A 20325-nucleotide genomic window follows, 5' to 3' on the forward strand; every position below is an offset into this window, starting at 1 on the left:
GTGGGCAGAACTAACTGGACTCAGTAGGTGAAGAAGAGAAGGAAGAAGAAAAGGGAAAGGAGGGGAGAGAAGTAGGAGGTAGAGAGGAGGAATAGGAAGAAAAGGGGTAGGACATGAAGGTGGGAATAAGAAGAGCTGGGAGTGTATAGGATTTGGATACGGATAAAAAACATTGTATACATGAGGGGTTCTTTGGAAAGTTGGCTGGACAGTGTTGTGCTGGGGCAAACATGTGAAGGAAGGCTTTGTTAAAGTGGACACAGGTGTGAAAGGCTAAGGCAGACTGGTGAAGGAACATTTCACTGAAGTAGATACAGGAGAGAGGATGTTCTATTAAAGCAAGCAAGCAAAAGGATACGTGATGAAAGATTCTTTGCTAACGGCATGCATTGGTCCACCTTACATTGCTTAGTTGAGCTCCATTTGTCAGGACTCCATAGAGAGAAACGCACAGTTTCTTGCTATGTCTGCTGATTCAGGCAGATTGGATGCACATGCTGAGTTAAGACCTGAGGCAGGACACACACTGAGGCAAGGCACGTGGAGGACACATGATATCTGGATAGGACTAGAAGATGGAGTGACACACACACACACACACACAGAGAGAGAGAGAGAGAGAGAGAGAGAAACAGACAGACAGAAAGACAGAGAGCTGGGCTTGCTGATACAGCTAGTTGTGTAACGCTTGTGTGTCTTGAGTCTTTGCTGATCTTTGCTTCCCTGAGAGAAGCACAGCAGAGAACTTCTGGTGTTTCTCTTAGTCTCTCCTGCTGACTCGAGCAGAGGCTGAGGCCTGGCTGTCTCTGCTAGGTCATGTCACTGCTGTTGCTAACCTGACTCTACCAAACTGGACTGCTGGTGTATCTGTGAGATGTTCTGAGCTTGCTGCTGCCTGCTAACCTGGGAACTGAACTACCAATATCCAGACAATACAGATAGATGGGAGTTGCTCCAAAGAACCTTTCTAAACAGCTCTACTTCGCCATATCCTTTCTTTTCTACTACCTCTGGTGGGTAGTGGGCTACAAGGAAGGTTAAAGCATGTAAGAACCATCATTAAAAAGAATATTTGAAAAAATTAAAATTATATATATGTGTGTGTGTATGTATGTATGATTTGTCAAATAAATAATTTTAAAGTTTTAAAAATATATCTCAAACCCTCAAAAGCTGAAATAATTATTAAGTAATTCATATTTTTAGCAAGTATACCAACTATCACTTTAAGAAAAATACATTTTCAGGTTTAAAACAATTACTTGTATATGTGTATGTGTGCGTGTATGCCTGCATGAGTTTATATGTACCATATGAGTACAGATATCTGAGAATGCCAGGAAAGGGTGTAGAATGCCCTAGAACTGGAGGAAGCTGCCTGAGGTGTCTGCTGGAGCCTAACTAAGGTCCTGGAAAAGCAATAGTTTCTTACCCACTGTGCCACCCCCCAGGGCGTTCCCACTATCCTACAGGCTATAACAACTTCCAGAGTCTGGCTTGTCCTGAGAATGAAGGGAGCCACACCCCGAAAAGGAAAGCACTCACCTCTACAGACAGCCCAAGCGTCCTCATCACACTTTTCACCACTTGTTCTCAACTCAAAAAAATTGTACTCTTCAAGGCTAATGAGACCATTTCCATCTAAATCAATTACTTCAAATATCTCTGATAAAGTTGACCTAGAATTATAAAAATTGAAAATTATTATTTTTAAAACAAAACATCTAAAGACAGGAATTTTTTAAAATGTGTTTTGCCTGCATGTATGTCTATGCACCATGTGCATGCTTGATGTCTGCAAAGCCAGAAAAGGCCACTGGATCCCTGGGACTGAAGTTACAGAGGTTGTAAACTACCACGTGTGTGCCAAGAATTGAACCTAAGTGGAGGACCTAGTGTCCTTACCACTGAGCAATCTCTCTACTTCCTAAAGGCAGTTTTAAAGTTCCGAAAGAAGTAATATTAATGGCACTAAAAATTTTTTTCTAAGCTATATTATATCCGAATATATCTTGATCTGTTTGTGGCCAAATTCATTGTGAATATCTAGGACACAGAAGAAGAACCTAAGGTTTAGACTTCAGATTTGACAGTTATAAAAATCAAGAATAGGGAGGATAGCTCAGGGGTAGAGCATCTGACTGAAAAATTAAGAGTGGAAGTAACATGTACCTTTAAAGGCAATGTCTGGTGGAGAAGAACGTAGCAGAGACATACATTTAACATGGATAAGTGCATAGAACCTAGATATTAATGACAATCCTAGACTTGCAAAGTTACTCTTGGTTACTTAGCGAATTTTAAATATACATATTACACATGGCATGCTTTTGGTATATGTATACACATGGAATGAGTAAATCAAGCTAAATTTATCTACTATTGCACATATTTAATTGTTACCGTGAGAACACTTGGGCGAGGTAATGAGGTACTCGTCTTTGTACATCCTTCCTATTTTAAGCACACTATCCATCTGTGGTAAGACAATGAATTAAAACAGAAGGACAGGGATGGGAACTAGCCAAAGAAAATAGGCAAAGGCCGGTGACTGACTTATATTCTGTGCTGCACGGTACGGTTCTAGCAGTGATAAACTTACCTAAACTCACTTGTAAGAGATAATTCCCCTGTTTCATCTCTATGTACAAGTTGGGCTTCTTCTGTTACTGGTTTTCTGTCTTTTTTTAGCCTACAGCCAGTTGTGGAAGGAATTAACCAATAAATTCCTGGTTCTAGTTCACCAGTCCATCCAAACACCTTTTATCAAAAGAATTAAACAAAATAAACAACAAAAATATTAATGACTTAAATCTTTCTTCTGAGAGGGAAACTTTAGATATCATTTGATTTAAATCAACATTTATCAATTGAGTATAGTTCCTTAATCTTTCTTGTTTTTAAATTATTTTTCTTTTTCTTTTCTATCTTGCACTTAGCCTTAGTGCAAGGCCAAGGATTATGGTCCTTTATGTTTTCAAAATTACTTAAAAACAAAAGTAGAGAAGAAGCTATATATCATCTAAGTCATCACCAAAGACCTTCACAAATGTCTGTGGCACAAATGTCTTCAACAGGAAGCAGAGTATTCTTAGGAATTTTGTTTTTATGCAAACACTAAGCTCCTTAAAGAAAGAAAAGATCTACTATGATTAAAATATAAATATATGAATATAAATAAAAAAGCATTTCAATGAAATCCAAGAAAGTTAAATTTTTAAGTTCATATTTACATGAGTTAAACATATTTGTAAAACCTGAGTTATATGGATTACAATGTTACTCTCTTCTGCTGTTGTTTACTTTTGATTTTTAAGCTAGGAATTCATATGTTTTTCAGATGGTCTCAAATTATATATAAGAGAGACAGTTCATGTTGGCCTTGAATTTGTGATAAAGCCAGGCCGGCCTTGAGTTTTTTAGGTCATCCTGAAGGTTCATGAACAAGTTGCTCATCTCAGTTCTAGATTCAGTACTCTTGCTACCTGATTATCCAGTTGTTAATATTAGTTTTAGATTCTTTCTGCCTAATTATCCTAGAACCACAATCACTCTGAGGTTGGCATCGAGACCTATTTTGATAGAGTGATTAATTCAATGTAACTGAGACTCATTATGAAGACTAAACTACCAAACTCATGCTTAGGAAATGATCATTGTTTTTGTGTGGCCATATATAGGCTGACATATAAGATCTAAAAGATATCTAACCAGGCATGGTGGTTCACACCTTTAATTCCAGCACTTGGAAGCCAGAAGCCAGAATTGTGAGTTTGAGGCCAGTCTGGTCTATAGAGCAAGTTCCAGGATAGCCAGGGCTATACAGAGAAACCCTGTATAAAACGAACAAACAAACTATATATATTCATATATACATATGTGTATATATATACACATATAGTGTATACGAACATACACATTGCTACTCCCTAATATATGTTATCCCATAAGCTTCCTTTATTCTCCATTTATAACAGTAAAATGTCATTATGATGGCAAGTGGAAAGTTCTGGGGTGCAAACTCTTCTTACAGAAAATAACTGTGATGCTAAAGGTACTGGTAAAAATCCTTTGTAACTATGACACATTATAGATGACCAGAAGCCTAGAAGAGGGACACAGAAACCTTATAAGAGAGTCATTTTACCCAATGGCAAACAGGAAAGCTACTTTCCGACACTGCTTTATCTTGAACTTCACGTCGTGGTTGGCTCTGAAGAAGAGCTTAGTAAAAATGTTAACTTCTGCATTTTATGTGGTTCTGGCAATAACCATCCTTGCCGTTAGGAAGCTTCCAATAAAGACTTCCAATAAAGTAAGGCAAACATCCAAAGCAAAGTTTCCAGTAGTTGGAAACATGTAGCAAGATCTAATGGCAATCTTTTTATTGAGTGCAACAAACAATATTTTCATGAGATGCACTGGGGCACGTAGTCAATCAACCCTCAATCCACACCCCTCCAAAATCTCAGAACATAAGAAAAAGTCATTCATAGTTAATGAAACATATATAGCAGTATAATAATTATGCGATTACATATGCCTTCCTATGTTACATATACCTGCCTATACCTTCACTAGAATACAGAAAATTTGAGTTTAAATACTAGTGAACAGTTACTATTTTCCTCAACTTGACTTCATATTACATTCTTAATTAAACATTAAAAAATATATGTATACTTCTCTGTTTCGTAGTTCGGTAAAATACATGAGCTGTGGCTCTGCTGGATTCTCATTTTTCTTAAGAATATATAAGGCTGTGTCAACCGATAACCAGGGGGAACATTTTCCTAGAAATACACACAACAGCATCATCACCAACAGAACCCACCTCAGGTCAAGCAAACACTACACACTGTTCTAAGTTCTTTACCTAGTAGATTTTTAAAAAGAAATATACATTCCATTTTTATATACAAGTATCTTAATATGTATAATATGCCACTACTATATTTAATTTTATGAGAAACATTCTCTCCGTACTCCATTTCTAAAAAGCCTAGTTTTTTGAAATCATCAAAGATGCATTTCAAGGGCTAGACTTGTATCCAGGATAGAACTCTTGTTTAGCATGCATGAGGCCTTGGGTTTGATTTCAATATGCTCTGCCTAACCAAAAACAAACAAAGAACAATGGAAAGACATCAGCTGAGGTACAAGAAGACCAAGTCAAAACCTAAGTGTAAGCAGAGCCTTTCGGGAAGGAAGAGTGGGGTCCAGTGCTGACACTGCCCTGGGCGCTCGCAGGAGAAAGAAACAATCTATATTCTTAGACAGCCAGGTCACAGCTGTCTCTACTTAAAATCCTCTTCTGAGATCAAGCTGAAAGTATGCTGTTCTACCAATAAGAAAAAGTTGATTAACCACAAAAACTCATCAGATTGAGGCCAAGTCACAACTAAAGAGTTGGAGGCACTTTCCACAGGAGAGGAGGCACTGCAAGCCCTGGGCTCTCCTAGGTGGAGCACAGCAGGCGGTGTGCTAGGGAAGAAAGAGGCAGAAGAAATGAGGGAAAAGGATTTTTCAAAAGCGATGAAAACCAACAAATCCACAGAAGAGAAATGCCAAACTGTGCACCAGTCACAACAGAATCAACAACCAAACTCAGATACACATTCAAAAATCATATGCTTGAAAAGTCATATAACCAAAAAGTTTCTCACTTCCCAAACTTCATTTCTCTAAGTAAAGAAAGTTCTCATTATAGGGGAAATCTCTTACAGTTTATATCTTGTTCTTTATGATCTTCATTCATCCCCTGTCAACTTCTCCTTGCTTACTCCTCCAGACAGGACCACTTAACTTCTAGGATTGATTTATTTTATATGTACGCGTGTCTGCCTGCATGAGTTTATATGTACATGTCTCTAGCCTCACAGCTGCCACTGTGTACCCCCGCACTCTGCACCAGAGCCCCTGACTGGACTTTATCTGGAACACTCCACTCCACTGCTCTTCATTTATCCTTCCAGGACAGTAAGGCTTGCTCCCTTGCAGCAAAAATGGCCACCTCTCTACATTCACAGACCTTTAAAATGGAATTAGACAGCGTCTGCATCAAGACATGAAGCTCACTTTTCAGTCTTATTGATTTGGCCCTTGGGACTTAGGAATAACAGAACTTAACAGAAGTAACCACAACTTTCAGGACAATCCTCTGTGCTTTGTTTTCCTTCTTAGATTCCTGTTACAATACAAGAAAGTCCATGCGGGATCACTGGAAGATGAAAGATCAAACGGGACAAATTGTCCCAGATGAGACTGTACACATAGGAGAATACAGACAATGTCATAACAAGCTGTCCCTGACTGCAAACCTGAGTGGACCCTGCACAGAAAAGCCATAACTGGCTCAGACTAAAATATCTATCTAGCAGTCCATTGGATTCATGAATGAGCAAAATCTTAAACACTGAATTTGGGGCTATTGTAATTTGTAGCAGTTGATAACTGACATGCCTTCTTTAAAATTCTTTGGTCACACATCTCCATCTTGATGAATCATATACTTAAGTAGCTCCATTTTAAGGGTAGTCTACATTCCTCAGAATACAGGCTCTCTCTATGCTTTTATTTTCTCTTCATTTTTCCTTTTGTTTTGTGTGTGTGCATGTGTGTGCGCGCACACATACATATGAAGAGAGGGACAGACCAACTAGGACCAAGACCAACCAACTCCAACTACAGCCTTGGTGCCTGAAACTCGCTATGTAGACTAGCCTGGCTTTGAACCTAAGGCAACCCTCTGGCTTCAGCCTCCTGAATACTGGGGTTATATAGGTATGTTCTGCCATCATCCCTCCCTTTTTCAGACAATGTCTCATTGTGTATACCAGGGTGACCTAGAACTCATCCTCCTGCCTCAGCATCCCCAATGCTGAGATTATGAGTGTGTTCCATTACACCAGTTCCTTTACTATTTACACTTTTATTGCTTCTTCTACTAAAATCTAAGTTCTTGAGAGTAGGCACTTTGGCCTTTTATGTACTTGAATAAACTGACTGCTGATACATAAGAATCTCATAAATATTTGGTGAATAAATAACAAAGCAACTCTCCATGAGAATAAAAAACTAGCACTGAGCTTGCATAGCCATCTACTTCACTCATTAACTGATGTCATTATTCTTTAAAAGTATCAACAAAAGAAACAAAACTGCCTATAAATAGGCAATGAATTTTATAGTTAAAAAACACAAATATTCAATAACTTTTTAATGTGCAGTTTTGGGTTTGCCTAAAGATACAGGGTGCTAGATCCTCTAGAACTGAAGTTACAGACAGTTGTGAACTACCATGTAAGTGCTGAGAATTGAACCAAGTTACTCTGGAAGAACAGCCAGTGTCTTACCTGCTGAGCTATCACTCCAGCTCCATAACTATTTTTTAAAGATTTATTTATGTTTATGAGTACACTGTAGCTGTCTTCAGCTGCATCAGATCCCATTGCAGATGGTTGTGAGCCACCATGTAGTTGCTGGGAATTGAACTCAGGACCTCTGAAAGAGCAGTCAGCACTTTTAACTACTGAGTCATCCCTCCAGCCCCTCCATAAATATTTTTAAGTGTTCAATATACCTAGCAACTAGGCAAATGCAAATTAAAGCTTCTTAGAGATACTACCTCATTCCAGTTAGAATGGCTATCACCAATACTGGAGAGTCTGGCAAAAAAAGGAATCCTTTAGTAATTGCTGTTGGGTGCAAATTAATACCACTATTCTGAAAAGTAGTTTGGAGATTTCTCAAAGAATTAAAAATAGAACTACCATTTGACTTGCTTTCTCATGCTCGGACATATACCCAGAGATCTCCATGCCTACCACAGATACTGGTCCCCATGTTTGCTGCTGCTTTATGCACTATTGCAAAGAACTGGAATCAACCTAGATAGCCATCAACAGTAAATGGATAATGAAAATCTGCTGTGTGTATATGCATATATATAAATAATTATCCTTCTCTAAATAAAAATGTAACCTCAAAACTTGCAGGAAAATGAACGGATTAGAAAGTATACCATTAATTAAGGTCACACAATCCCAGGAAGGAAAAATCCCTGCATATCTCCCTCACATGCAGAATCTAGGCAATAACACTAACACACACACACACACACACACACACACACACACAATTTATATAAGCAAATGTACACGTAGATATACCACAACATGTAGAAAGAGGAAAAGAAAAGGCTAAATGTCAGGGTTAAGGATGAACTGAATGGCTATTCTACTGTGTAGAGCTGTACAGTCTTTGAGTCTGAGAAAAAAATTTATTTGCAATATTTTCAATATCAAAGTTTAACATTAAAAAATAAAATAAAGAAAGAAATGCTTATTTCTAGGTGAAGTTTAACACATAAGAGACCCTAAAGACTCCATTAGAAAACGTGTAGATTTAATAGACACTGTCTGCAAAGTGGCAGTATACAGGCGTACAGAAACCAGTAGCCATCTTCTATACAAATATCAGACACACCAGGGAAATCAACATGGAGGTTCTCTGAAAGTCTCAAACTAAACCTACCATTTCACCCATATGACAACTTACCCAAAGGACTCCAATTCAACTTATAGTGATGTTTATACACCAAAACATGTGTAAATGTGTCCAATGACAAGGACAAATATATGTGGCATAAATACACAGGCAAACACACAGAGGGAAACTTTATTTTATCTGCCAACAGCAGGGTAATGTTGTCTGTTAGGAAGATGAGTGTGACTAGAGATAGTCATAAGTGAATTATTATCTCTTTTCTCTTAACTGTAGTTCCAAGATTTTGATACAAAGATGTTACTAGTTTGTATGTGTGTCAGAGGGAACAAAAAGACTTGGAGAGGGCCACAAGGCAGAGGCCTTTACAAGGTGGAGATTTACATTGTCTGCTGGTCATCAGGCTCGTGTGGCTGGTGCCTTTACATGCTGAGCCTCGCCAGTAGAGGTTCCTAGACTTAATACAAATACATAAGAACCTGTGTGTGTGTGTGTGTGTGTGTGTGTGTGTGTAAGTTACACTTCTTAAGATAACAAAAGAAACTAGAGAGAAATGAGAAGGAAAGGAGGATTGGGGGGGTTCTTCAATGTATAGTATATTTTCATCAAAATATACTCATGTAAATAAACATATATAAAGAATAACATAATTTAAAAATTCAAAACTAAATAAAACTATACATTTCTTGGGCAGAATATTGTTTTAACTAGGACTAGAAAATACAAAGTATATTTAGGGAGGATATAACTTGGTACCAGGTGGATCTCTGTGAGTTCAAGGCCAGCCTGGTCTACACTGTTAGAGTTCCAGAACAGCCAGAGGTATAATGTGAAGCCCTGCCCATAAACAAACAGAGAAACAGGAAATATGAACTTACCTTCAACTTGACTCAGATACAGTGGCTTAATTGTTAGGTAAAGCACAGATCTCTGAGCTATGTGCATTTTGTACTGATGACTAACGACTTCACCATCTTCCTCTAAAAAGAAGCAGCCCTTTGACTGTGCACACTGCCAATCCTGAAACAAAAGGAAATGCTTTCAAACAGTACTTACTAAATGTTCCAGCATGCGTACTGAGGAGAAACCAAGGGACAATCTAAAGGAAATGCCAAATAGAAGTGACTGCCATCTGGGAGTGTACAGCATAGGAAATAAAGTACAGAAATGAATAAATCCATCACAGTTGTCAGGTGTGCGTGTGTGCGTGCATGTGTGTGTGTGATACTCCCAGTTCCAAAAGCACTGCCTAGCACACTGTAATTGCTCAATAAATATTTGTCTGATTGATGGAAGGCAACGATATAAACTGAGTAGATGACAACAAACAATTATCATTCCCTATTTTTAAAAATAATTATTATATTTCTTAAAATTACATGTATGTGTATAGGTTCATGTCAACAAGTCCTGTGCCTGTGGAAACAAGAAGAGGATGCCAGATGCCCGGAGCTAGAGCTGCTGACAGCTGTGTGCACTGCTAACCGCTGAGCCACATTCTTCAGAAAACGAAGTTAGGAAAATGCATCATGGAAGACAATTATAAAATACACATCTGCCATAGTCCAGGTGAACTCAGAGTTAGCATAACAGGAATGAACAAGTGGGATTACTAAAAAAAGGGAAAAGAGCAGGAGCCTGTATTTAAAACATAGTTACACAACAACCCACACAGTCATTTCAATTTTGGTAAGCAAAAATAAAAGTTTATAAATAAAAGCTTCATTGCTACTAAAAATACACCGAGAAACTAGGCCTGGTAGTGCTCCCCTGTAATCCCACCTCCCGGGCTAGAGCAGAGGGACTGGACCTCAGACCGGTCTGGGCTCCAAAACCTTTGTTTTGCTATTGTTGTTTTAAGAAAAGGGAGGAGGGGAATCTGTTAAAACTCTCAGCCAAATCCCTTCCGGTAGGATGATGTCATCATACAACAAGGCGGGTCCGGCCTATCATTGGATGAGAAGGAGGGGTAGGAGGGGAAAAGTTGAGGAAAGGAGGAGAAGGAATAGGCAGAATCAAGATGGAGCCGGAGGAGGTTCTAGATCCAGGTGATTTTAATCGGTGATAGGTAGATATGAAAATTTCTAAGGGTTTCTATGAGTCAGGCAGGCGGTTTACATCTCTGCCAAATGGTTGTGAGCTTATTGTGTAGATGTATTGTGGATTGAGGATTTAACATATAAATCTAATTGCTGGATTACGTTTCTGGGGCTTTGATTTTACCAGGTTATGGGGGTGTGAGCAGAGTTCCCAGTGGGCAGAGAGATATCCAGATCATGAGGGTCCGGCTCTGTTGCCCGCACAGTGAGAAGGCAACACTAAAATTATTTACATCAAGAATAATTGTTCACTCTCTTCTTTTCAGCTCCAGCTGACCTAGAACTACTGTGTAGACCTATCTGCCTTGAACTCACAGACATCTGCCTGTCGCTGCTTCCCAACAACAGAGACTTAAAGCTTCCCAACAACAGAGACTTAAAGCACGTACCCTCTCACCCAGACTCTCAATCCTTCTTAAAGGCAAAACTATCCTAGTATATATTTATATAACAATTTTACTATATAAGTCATAATTATTTTAAATATATTTATATATTTAAGACAAAAATTTAAGATTAAAAAATCCCTATAATTCTGCTATTACATTATTGAAAGGAAACGGCTAGTAATTTTCCACCATCCTCATGACACCAAGTAACCCCTCCCCTCCAAGAAGGAGTGCTTCAGTCCTATCTAGCCACAGTTCCTGGAATGTGCCTAGGGCATCAAGCAGCCCTTCCTCCCAGAAATGTCCCATCATTATCCAGCAGCAGACCCAGGAATGTAGGTCAAAGGTCCTGAGATGCAGCCCACGTTAGCAGCAGCCAATCGCCCTAAAAGTCAACTAAACCCACCAATGCTTGCATGCCTAATCATTGTCTCCGTAGTCCACCCTTTCCAAAGTGTATAAAAACTGTGCTAATGAATAGCTCAGGGTCGCCTCTCCTCTGGATGTAGGCCAGCCCCAGCACACTGGACTAATAAACTTCTTGAGTTTGCATCGATTCCCCAATCTCTTGTCCCATTCAAAGGTGTCTCCAGATAGTTAAGGCTCGATTCCAGTCTTATATTATGATTATCAGATAATCTTTTCTAATGCAAACCTTTATAGAAATCAAGTTTTATATTCTAAAAGATAACATTTTCTTTTGGTTTTTAAATTTTGATCTTACATAAAAAATATTTGCTGTTGAAAATAAGGTGTTAGACATTCAGCTCATTTCCAGTTTCTCATCAGCAAAGATAATTTTAACATGAATACTGCTTTACTTAAAAGTTTTTCTTCTAAAAAAAATTCTAGAGAAAAAGTAGAGTTTTAGACTTATTAATATGCATTCCATATCATAACTCAGTGATGCTATTTTTATAAGACCAACAATGGTATGAAATATAATCATTTTGTAATAAAAATTAGTCAAACTATGTTATGAAAAAAGTTGAGGCTTGTGGAGAACGATTTTTTTTCCAACTAAAGGATTGGTACATAAAACATAGTGTTATGTTTATTTTATGTGCCAGATGTAACTGACAGAGATTAACATTTTGACATATGTTTATAATTTTTTGTTTCTTTTCGTGTGAGCTGCCTATTTATCACCTGGTTTCTTATAATATTTTAATAAATTATGTTAGATTTCAATACCCTTATAAATACTGAGGTAAGCACAATTTCCCAGTTGATGTAAATCTCCCCTTTTTGGGTCAGCACCTCACTTTATAGCCAATACTAGCCTTATGCTTGCAGCAATCCTCCTGTCTCATCCTCTTGAGTGCTGATATTCAAGGCATGAACCACCATGCCTGTCTAGTATATTTTTTTCTTTTACTATTGGTTATTTTAATTATTTACATTTTAAATGCTGCCCCCCTTCCCGGTTTCTCCTCTGCAAGCCCCCTATCCCATGCCCCCTCCCTCCTGCCTCAATTCTAGGTTAAATTTTTTGAGATGGGTGGGTGGCCCCACTCCTCACCTGGGAGCTGTGCCTAACCTCTGGATATGGTGTCTACAGGTTCTCTCCCCTGTGTTGTTTATTTCAGCTATTGTCATCTCGGTTGGGTCCTCGGAGCTTCCTGCTTCCCTGGCATCTGGGAGATTCTAATGACTACCCCGTTTTCCTTTCCACACTGCTATACACCTCCTTTCAATTTCCTGACCCTTTGTACTTACCCCCATCTCCTCCCACACCTGGTCAGTTTTGATTACTGAATTAGCAGACTGGGGCCATCAAGTGTTCTTTAAATTTACCTACCTGCAGTGTTAAAGAACAATTCAAAATTACACAAAATAGGTTCAATGTCTCTATCTAAAATCTTGGGGACAAGAAGATGTTCCTTTTTCCTTCAGGTTTTGGAAATTCTGTTTATATATAACATGATGTCTTTGACTAAACATGAAGGTTACTGTTTCTTATGTGTGATCTACACATAGCCTAAGCATGTAGCAAATGCCTAATGCTGGGGTACAACCATCACATGAAGTCAAGTGGAGCTTTGTACTTGTGGTGGCATGCTAGTGTTTGTAATTTGGGGATGGGGTTGAAGAATTTTAAGTTTTGTGTCTGTACATCAAGGATGTCAGCTCCTTTTAAAGGTAAAGCTGAAAAGGCAATCTAGGACATCCTTTGTGGTAGATAGGAGAAGTCTGAAAAGCAGCATGGCAAGGATGATGTCACAGTTCTCAATGACGCCAAAAGCCTTTCTGGGTTCTGCTCTATTTTGCATTTAAATATATGCCATAACTACAGGGCATGGTGGCCAGTTAGGATTTGATATATATAATCTTAACGCTTGGCCGACACAGTAGGACGGCAGCAACTTTGAGGCCACTTTGAGGTACAGATTCAGTACAGCCGGGCTTCATAGCAAGATCCTCCCTCAAAATTAAAGACACCAATAAAGCACTACTATGACTTTCTAAAGTGGGCTTTAAACCAAAGCTCGAGTTTAATATTATAATCAATAATCTATAACATAAAGTACACACAGCGAATGATACAGTGATGGAGCATTATCATTCTCAATTACTTGGACACTTAAGGGAAGTTGGCCACATTTTTTATATTTGTATTATAATCATGTGTATAGCAGCACTCCATATTTTGGGGGTCAGCTCCCTCCTTCCACTGTGGGACCTGAGGATTAAACTCAAATTGTCAAATTTTACCTGCTGAGCCCTTTCACCATCCTAAAGGAACTTTTCTTTTTCAATGTACGCTGATTGGTATATTAGAAGTGATTTGTGCCATTGGGGGAGTAATGAAAAGAAATTGTCTATGGCAGACAGCTCCTTTGCAGGCAGTGCTGTATGCTAATGGATGACTTTAAAAACCTTGCTGAGAAGGCTAACATTTTTATCAGAGATCTTTCCCAAGTCCCAGTTCTGGGAAAAAAAAAAAAAAAAAAAAACCTCCAATAGAAAAGAATTTGTAAGTTTCTGTGGAAGACTGCTAACCTCCACACAGAGTTTAACAGGACTGGAGACAGCCGGGGAAGCTATACACAAGGAAAAGAGGAGAGTCACCGAATGAACACTGGTGAATAGTCACACTGTTCTGAACAGTGCACATGAGCACTAGGAGATCGTGGAGCAATGCTATCTAAAAAAGACACTTGGTTTCTTAAGATTTACCAAACTTCTTGCACACATGATGCTATTCAATTTGGAATTTTATTTAAAACATGACTTTCAATCACACAAAGGATTGTTTGTTTGGTTGTTTGTTTGGTTGGTTGGTTTTGGCTTTTATTTTATTAGTCATGAAGCCAGACATGTTATAAATTAAAAGTTTAAAAAAATACTGAAAATTCTCTAAATTGTTCAAATAAATCAGTTTGAATAGAATGTAGACCAGGTTGATAGTTTGAGATTTTATGGGAAGATAGAAGTACACTGATTTTAAAATGTTTTTACCGTAATAGAAGAGGAAATTCCATGTGTGACATCTATTTTTTCACAAATAAAACAGCTTGTAATCCTTACAGTGGACATGCGGTGGCGCTAGATCCTACCAATTGAAGAGTTTCCTATAAATGCAAACTGTTATTTCACATGTGGGTCACAGATTTTACTTATTTCATTCATAGGAAATAAGACAATATAAAGACACAAATGACAGACTTTAAACTATAAAATAGTGATCAAACCAAACTTACTAATTAAGTTACACCTTCCTGGGTGACTGTGGTAAACCCTCCTCACGTGGAATTTCAGCTGTCAGCAATCTAGGTGAGCAAGATTAGTAAGTGGATGTGCCACAGATGACAGTGACCACGACGTCTAGGTCACATTTTTATTGTAAGATATTTGCTTTTGTTGTGTGAAGTAGATTAAAAACATTGTCAACCTTTTTCTTATCAAAAGATACTTAAAAAATAAAAGATTAAATAGATGATTTATAAAAGAAAACTAATATGGATTGGCTTTTAATTGAGAGGTTAAATTGCTTAACATTTTGAAAAAGAAACATAACTGGTGCTTTTAGCCAAAATTAAGACTGAACTATTTTGAATTTGTTTTATATATTTGCATACATAATTATATGATATAGTCATGGTGATTTATAGAGAAACTTGCGTATATGATATGCTTCACATGCATATGGCTTATAGACACATAACATTGTAAATACATATAGCTTGATATCATATATGTATACTATATATATGATATATAATATATGTGTGTGTGTCATGTACCTGCCATATAAAATACATTTCTAAGCTGTTCATTTTCTATGCAATTTTGCACTCTCTGTTCCACATAGACCAAGGTCACCAGTGGCCTATAGTTCTCTCTAGAATGGTTATAAATGTATATAGCACTTATGAAGACACAAATGCTTCAAAGTAAAACAATAAAAGCACTGCAGCCTGCTGAGTAACAACGCTTCCGAGTAGAAGCATCACTCCATCCAGCAGCCCATCCAGCGCTGGGGAAAGAAGCAGGAGCAGGAACTCGGGGCCATCCTTGATGACTCTGTAAATCTGCCGCCAGCCTGGAGCAGGCTGTCACAAAAACCCAAAATAATAATTTTGGCTCACTTTACCTAAGAAGTACCAGATAGTAAACAAAGAATGTTGAGAAACACAAGGCAAGCATTTCCAAGAGAAATTAATATTTATATTAAAGTTATGGACTAAAAAGTTGACAATATTGGGCTCTCAAGATGGCTCAGCTGATAGAGGCACATTCCACTGTTGACCTCTAATCTACATAATCTAATCTACAGCCCCCACAAGCTGTTCTCTTACCTTCACATACACATAATGAATAAATGTAAAAGTTGGTGACATGTCAACTTCATTTAATAATTAAGTTTTTAGAACTTTTAAAAATCTAATTTTCAATTCTTATTTTTGATGTCTAGATGTAAAACATAAGTGGACCCTTATATATATCCACTCTCAATAGCCTGCAGACTAACCCTGGAATAGTCTTTAGACGCTCCTGTTCCTAGTGTACTCAGGAGTTAGCACACAACAACCTGGCATCAGGACAGAGTAAGATAACCGTCAGCCTGTCAGGTGAGTCTGTCTCCCATTTGCATTCACAATCTCATACAAACATGGCTTCCCTTCAAGCAGACTTTTACCATCTCGTTTCCATGAAGGGAATTGTGGTCGTGTCTTAGTTTATAATACTTTCTGTATTTAAGAGACTATGTCCCTAGTACCGTGCTAAATGCTTTGAAAAAGATTTACATCTTTTAAAATACATAAAATAAAATCATTCCCAAGTCACTGTTAAGGAAAAATCAGACTCAAAAACAGAGGTTGTTAAATTTACCCCATTTACACAGTCATTAGGGGAATAGCCAGAATTTGCTCTCAGGCCTGTTTATTCTGAGATCTTTATCAATTCCAAGAAGACTCTTTTAAAAAAGCATCCAATCAATAAATATTCGTTATAACAACTGTTATAACAATGAAATACTATGCCATTGCACCTTGACATATGACAGCTTATAGTCAAATGGAAATTGTTAATTCAAGGTCCATCTTTTATACTAAGCAAAAGAATTGACACAAATTACTTGATTAGAAATTATTAAGTGGTGGTGGACACTTTTAATACCAGCACTCAGGAGGCAGACAGATCTGAGTTCAAGGCCAGACTAATCTACAGAACAAGTTATTGGGCAACCAGAGTACACAGAGAACAGAAACCCTGTCTTGAAAAACTACAAAAAAAAAAAAAAGGCAAAAAATACAAGATAAAAAAACAATTTGTTGGACTGAACAAAACAAGTTGTATTAAGATGGTTAATTCATATTATTTGTATCTCTATATCTCTACATGACTAAAATAAACTTTAGAATTAGGTAAATCATAATGAATCAGGCTAGTATTTTAACATTTACCTTAATTACAAAATACAAAAAGGTTCTATTGGTGAAAACTAGTATTGTTGGAACACAAAGTATGTGTGCGCAGACTGGACGGCACCAAATTGCTTAGGGTGTGTAGACTCGTAAACAGTCAGAAGAAAATTCCGTAGAGATGATGTTTTAAAATTTTAATATAGAACAAATGTCACTGTCTAGCAATTTAAAGATATAAGGGACTTCAGAGTTCAATAACAAATACAGAGTTGTTATTTGAAACAAGAATGCAGCTCTGGAGAACAATCAGTTCAGCTCTCTAGCAGCAGTTACAGTGTGTGGTCATAACCATTCACCCCCTTCACAGAGGTCTCCAGGTGCACATTCTTAATGTATCCTAGCAGTTTCCAGTTAATGTTTTATATTTCTGTAGCTATTATTTTCTGCTGAAAGAAAACTAGTAAAAGTTGAGTCTAGAAAGGGAAAACAAAGGAAGAAGATCAATATTAACACTCTACAAATATTGACTTAGCAAAGTGACTTTGTGGTCTTTCTCTCACAGGAATTGATATTGAATCAATGATTTACTTAAGAAGCACCTGGGGAAAGTATTTGTCAAACAAAAAATTTTTACTTGCTAAGGTCTATAGTTAATTAATCTATTAATCAAGTTCAAAAACTCAAGAGTCACTATTTTTTAAACTAAAGACCTTATATATAATATATAATAATATTCTTACTTATTATTTTTACTTTAAAATATCACAACCAGGGTCAACAAGATAGCTCAGCAGACAAAGCACAAAACCCAAATTCCATCCTGGATCCCACATGATGGAGGGTAAGAGCCTACTATCACACGCTGTCCTCTGACCTCCACATATGCACCATGGCACACCCATGCTGTCCCCCCACAGACAGATAGAGAGACAGATAAAAATCTAATTTAAAATATTACAAATAGAAATGCTGCATTCTATAAAAAAATTCAAATTAGTTTACTACCTCCACTGGTTCCCTGTAGACATTCAATGATTGTTAATAATCTTAAAGTCAAATACTTTTCAGAAAAAGTTGTATTTGTTCATTTGAAGCACTATACCTTTAAGTCTGGCTCAGTTAACGTCGAGTCTCGGCTACTGTTAGCACTCATAGTCATTGTGAAGGAAACAGATGTTTTGAACTTTCTAGCTGTTGACAGTAAGGCGTGGCTTGGGTCACCTGTAAAGAGTAATCACCGTTTGATCTCATATATGAAAAGTGATCAGAAGAGTGTACTTCTGCACACCACGTCATACCACCTTTTGCACCAATGGACTCTCTCCTAACTATTCAATGCAATCAGAGACTTTATACTGACCAGACCTTATGGTCCTTAATTTATGTGCTACTACTATAAGATCCTTGATTTCAGTATGTCACCTTTCAGTCTGAGATTTTAGTTCTAATAAAATATAATGAGCCTGGCCCAGTAAAGTTCCACAGTGAACGCTTTACTCCCGTAGAGCTTTACTGCTAGGAAGGTCTGGAAGTGGAGGCTGAAACCTGGACTCTCTCTACCTTACCATCAGTAATCTGAGATGAAAGGACAATTTTTTGAATTATGATCCGCCATTTCTGATCAGGAAATGATTAGTATTGAGAGTGAATACCTTTGTGTGATAATGTTTCTTGGTCATTTTTCCTTATGATCCTAGGTGATGGCTTTGGTGCTGGTGATGGACCCCTTTCAGGGGACCCTTCGATGTGGCTTCCAAACTGTTGACGCCTCAGTTTCGTGTCGGCCTCCAGTCTTTCCAGTGTGGTCTTGAGACACTGCTCACTGGTTGTCATGTATAATTTACAAAACTAAAGGAAAAAGAAAAGAGTCATCTGGTGGAGAAAACTCTCCATTCTATATTTGGGAGGCGAGGGAGGCAAACACACATTGGTAGGCGAGGAAGAGGCTCGGTGCTGAAGTGCATTTCTTACTTTGTTGCTCATGGCATTTCCTGAACCTGACTGCCCAGCCCCAAGTGACCTAGTGAGACATGCCATCAGTCAGTGAGGTCACACTGAGTGAAGATGCATGGTTCACCAGGAAAGGGGATTTATTTATTGTTTACAGGACACATAGACTTGCATTTGTTCTAAATAATTGCTAGGAGTGTTCCAACATAGAAGAGGGTCGTTCTGAAGGGCCTCTGCCTGTGTGAGCCTGTCTGTGCACGAGTATGTATTTTAACTTGCTTGTACAGGCACAGTGACCCTGATTCAAAATGCTGGGACCAAGAGCATCTTGAATGACTTCTGATTTTGGAGAATTTGCAGATATCTTTGTAGGATTATCTTGAGGCTTCTGAGTCTAGTTAAGAAAATCACTTATGTTTCTTGTGCTGCTTATACAAATTGCCAAGAGGGAGTTTTGTCCACTCTTCTAGGAGGCTTCACATGATCTCACACATGGTATTTGACTTCAGATTTTGGAGCATTTCATATTTTGCATGTTCAGATTTGGCATGATGCCCTTTATTATTTTTAGTGTCATCAGATCATAATTGTGAAACTCAAAAGGATAAACTAAAAGTATAATAGGTCTACAACAGATAATTGTGCCCTTGACAATATTAAAAAAATATTCACATAGAGGCTGGAGTTGATCTTCATGGTATATTGTTTAGCATGTATGAGGCCAGGGGTTAAATAGAAAAATAACAAGCTGTTTGTCGGGTGAGGTCTAATCGTTTCACAGTGTACACACAGGTCAATAGCGTCTTTGCATACACTACTAATATAGGTCATTTTCTCAGTTATGCCCTAGCAGTGTTGAAGAAAATTAAAAGTAATTCCCTACAGAGCATGCAAGTTTCTATCAGTATGAACTTATTTATCTACCTTTACGTAGTCAAACTTTCCATTAGCGTTTACATCAGCCAAACTTATCACTGCATTTACTTCTTCCTCAGTCATCCTCTCACCGCTCTAAAAATAAAACAAGATGTATTTTAAAAGAAATAAGATTGAATTATTCAATAATTCACATATTTACAAAATATTATATATATATATTTTTTTTGAGACAGTTTCATTATGTAGACCTGGCCTGGAATTTACTATAAAGACCAGACTGGCCTGGAACTCACAGAGATCTGCCTGCCTCTGTCTCCCAGTGTTGGGATTAAAGGCCTGGGTTACAGTGCCCAGTTGGAAATATATCTTAATTTCTTCTATAAATAAGTTTGAATATATGGCTTCATTATAAATCAGAATGAGAACTATATTAAGCAATAATGAAATTATATTAAATAAAATTTTACAAAATTTTGTGAAAATTTGCTTGATTTTCATTTGAAAATTTATATTACCGAGTCTGTAATAATGGATATTGAAGTAAAATACCTTCTAAAAGTATTCAAGAAACAAAATAACAGAGCTTGGTGGAGGGCACCTTCAACCCCAGCCCTAGGAAGGCAGAGGCAA

The 20325-nt window shown here is 37.7% G+C and overlaps 1 protein-coding gene across 1 annotated transcript in view; it reads right to left on the reverse strand.

The window, feature by feature from the left end:
• Positions 1 to 20325, reverse strand: part of EFCAB7 (EF-hand calcium binding domain 7) — a 54498-nt gene that overhangs the window by 18114 nt on the left and 16059 nt on the right. The window contains exons 4-10 of the mRNA XM_080921571.1: positions 19741 to 19827; positions 18519 to 18714; positions 17969 to 18087; positions 9384 to 9525; positions 4684 to 4793; positions 2603 to 2760; positions 1546 to 1679 (exon numbers count right to left, since the gene is read on the reverse strand). Of these exons, the coding sequence (XP_080777697.1) occupies positions 1546 to 1679; positions 2603 to 2760; positions 4684 to 4793; positions 9384 to 9525; positions 17969 to 18087; positions 18519 to 18714; positions 19741 to 19827 (946 nt within the window). The remainder of the gene's footprint in view (positions 1 to 1545; positions 1680 to 2602; positions 2761 to 4683; positions 4794 to 9383; positions 9526 to 17968; positions 18088 to 18518; positions 18715 to 19740; positions 19828 to 20325) is intronic.

This window comes from Micromys minutus, assembly GCF_963924665.1.
Source record: "Micromys minutus genome assembly, chromosome: 9".
NCBI classification, from domain to species: domain Eukaryota; kingdom Metazoa; phylum Chordata; class Mammalia; order Rodentia; family Muridae; genus Micromys; species Micromys minutus.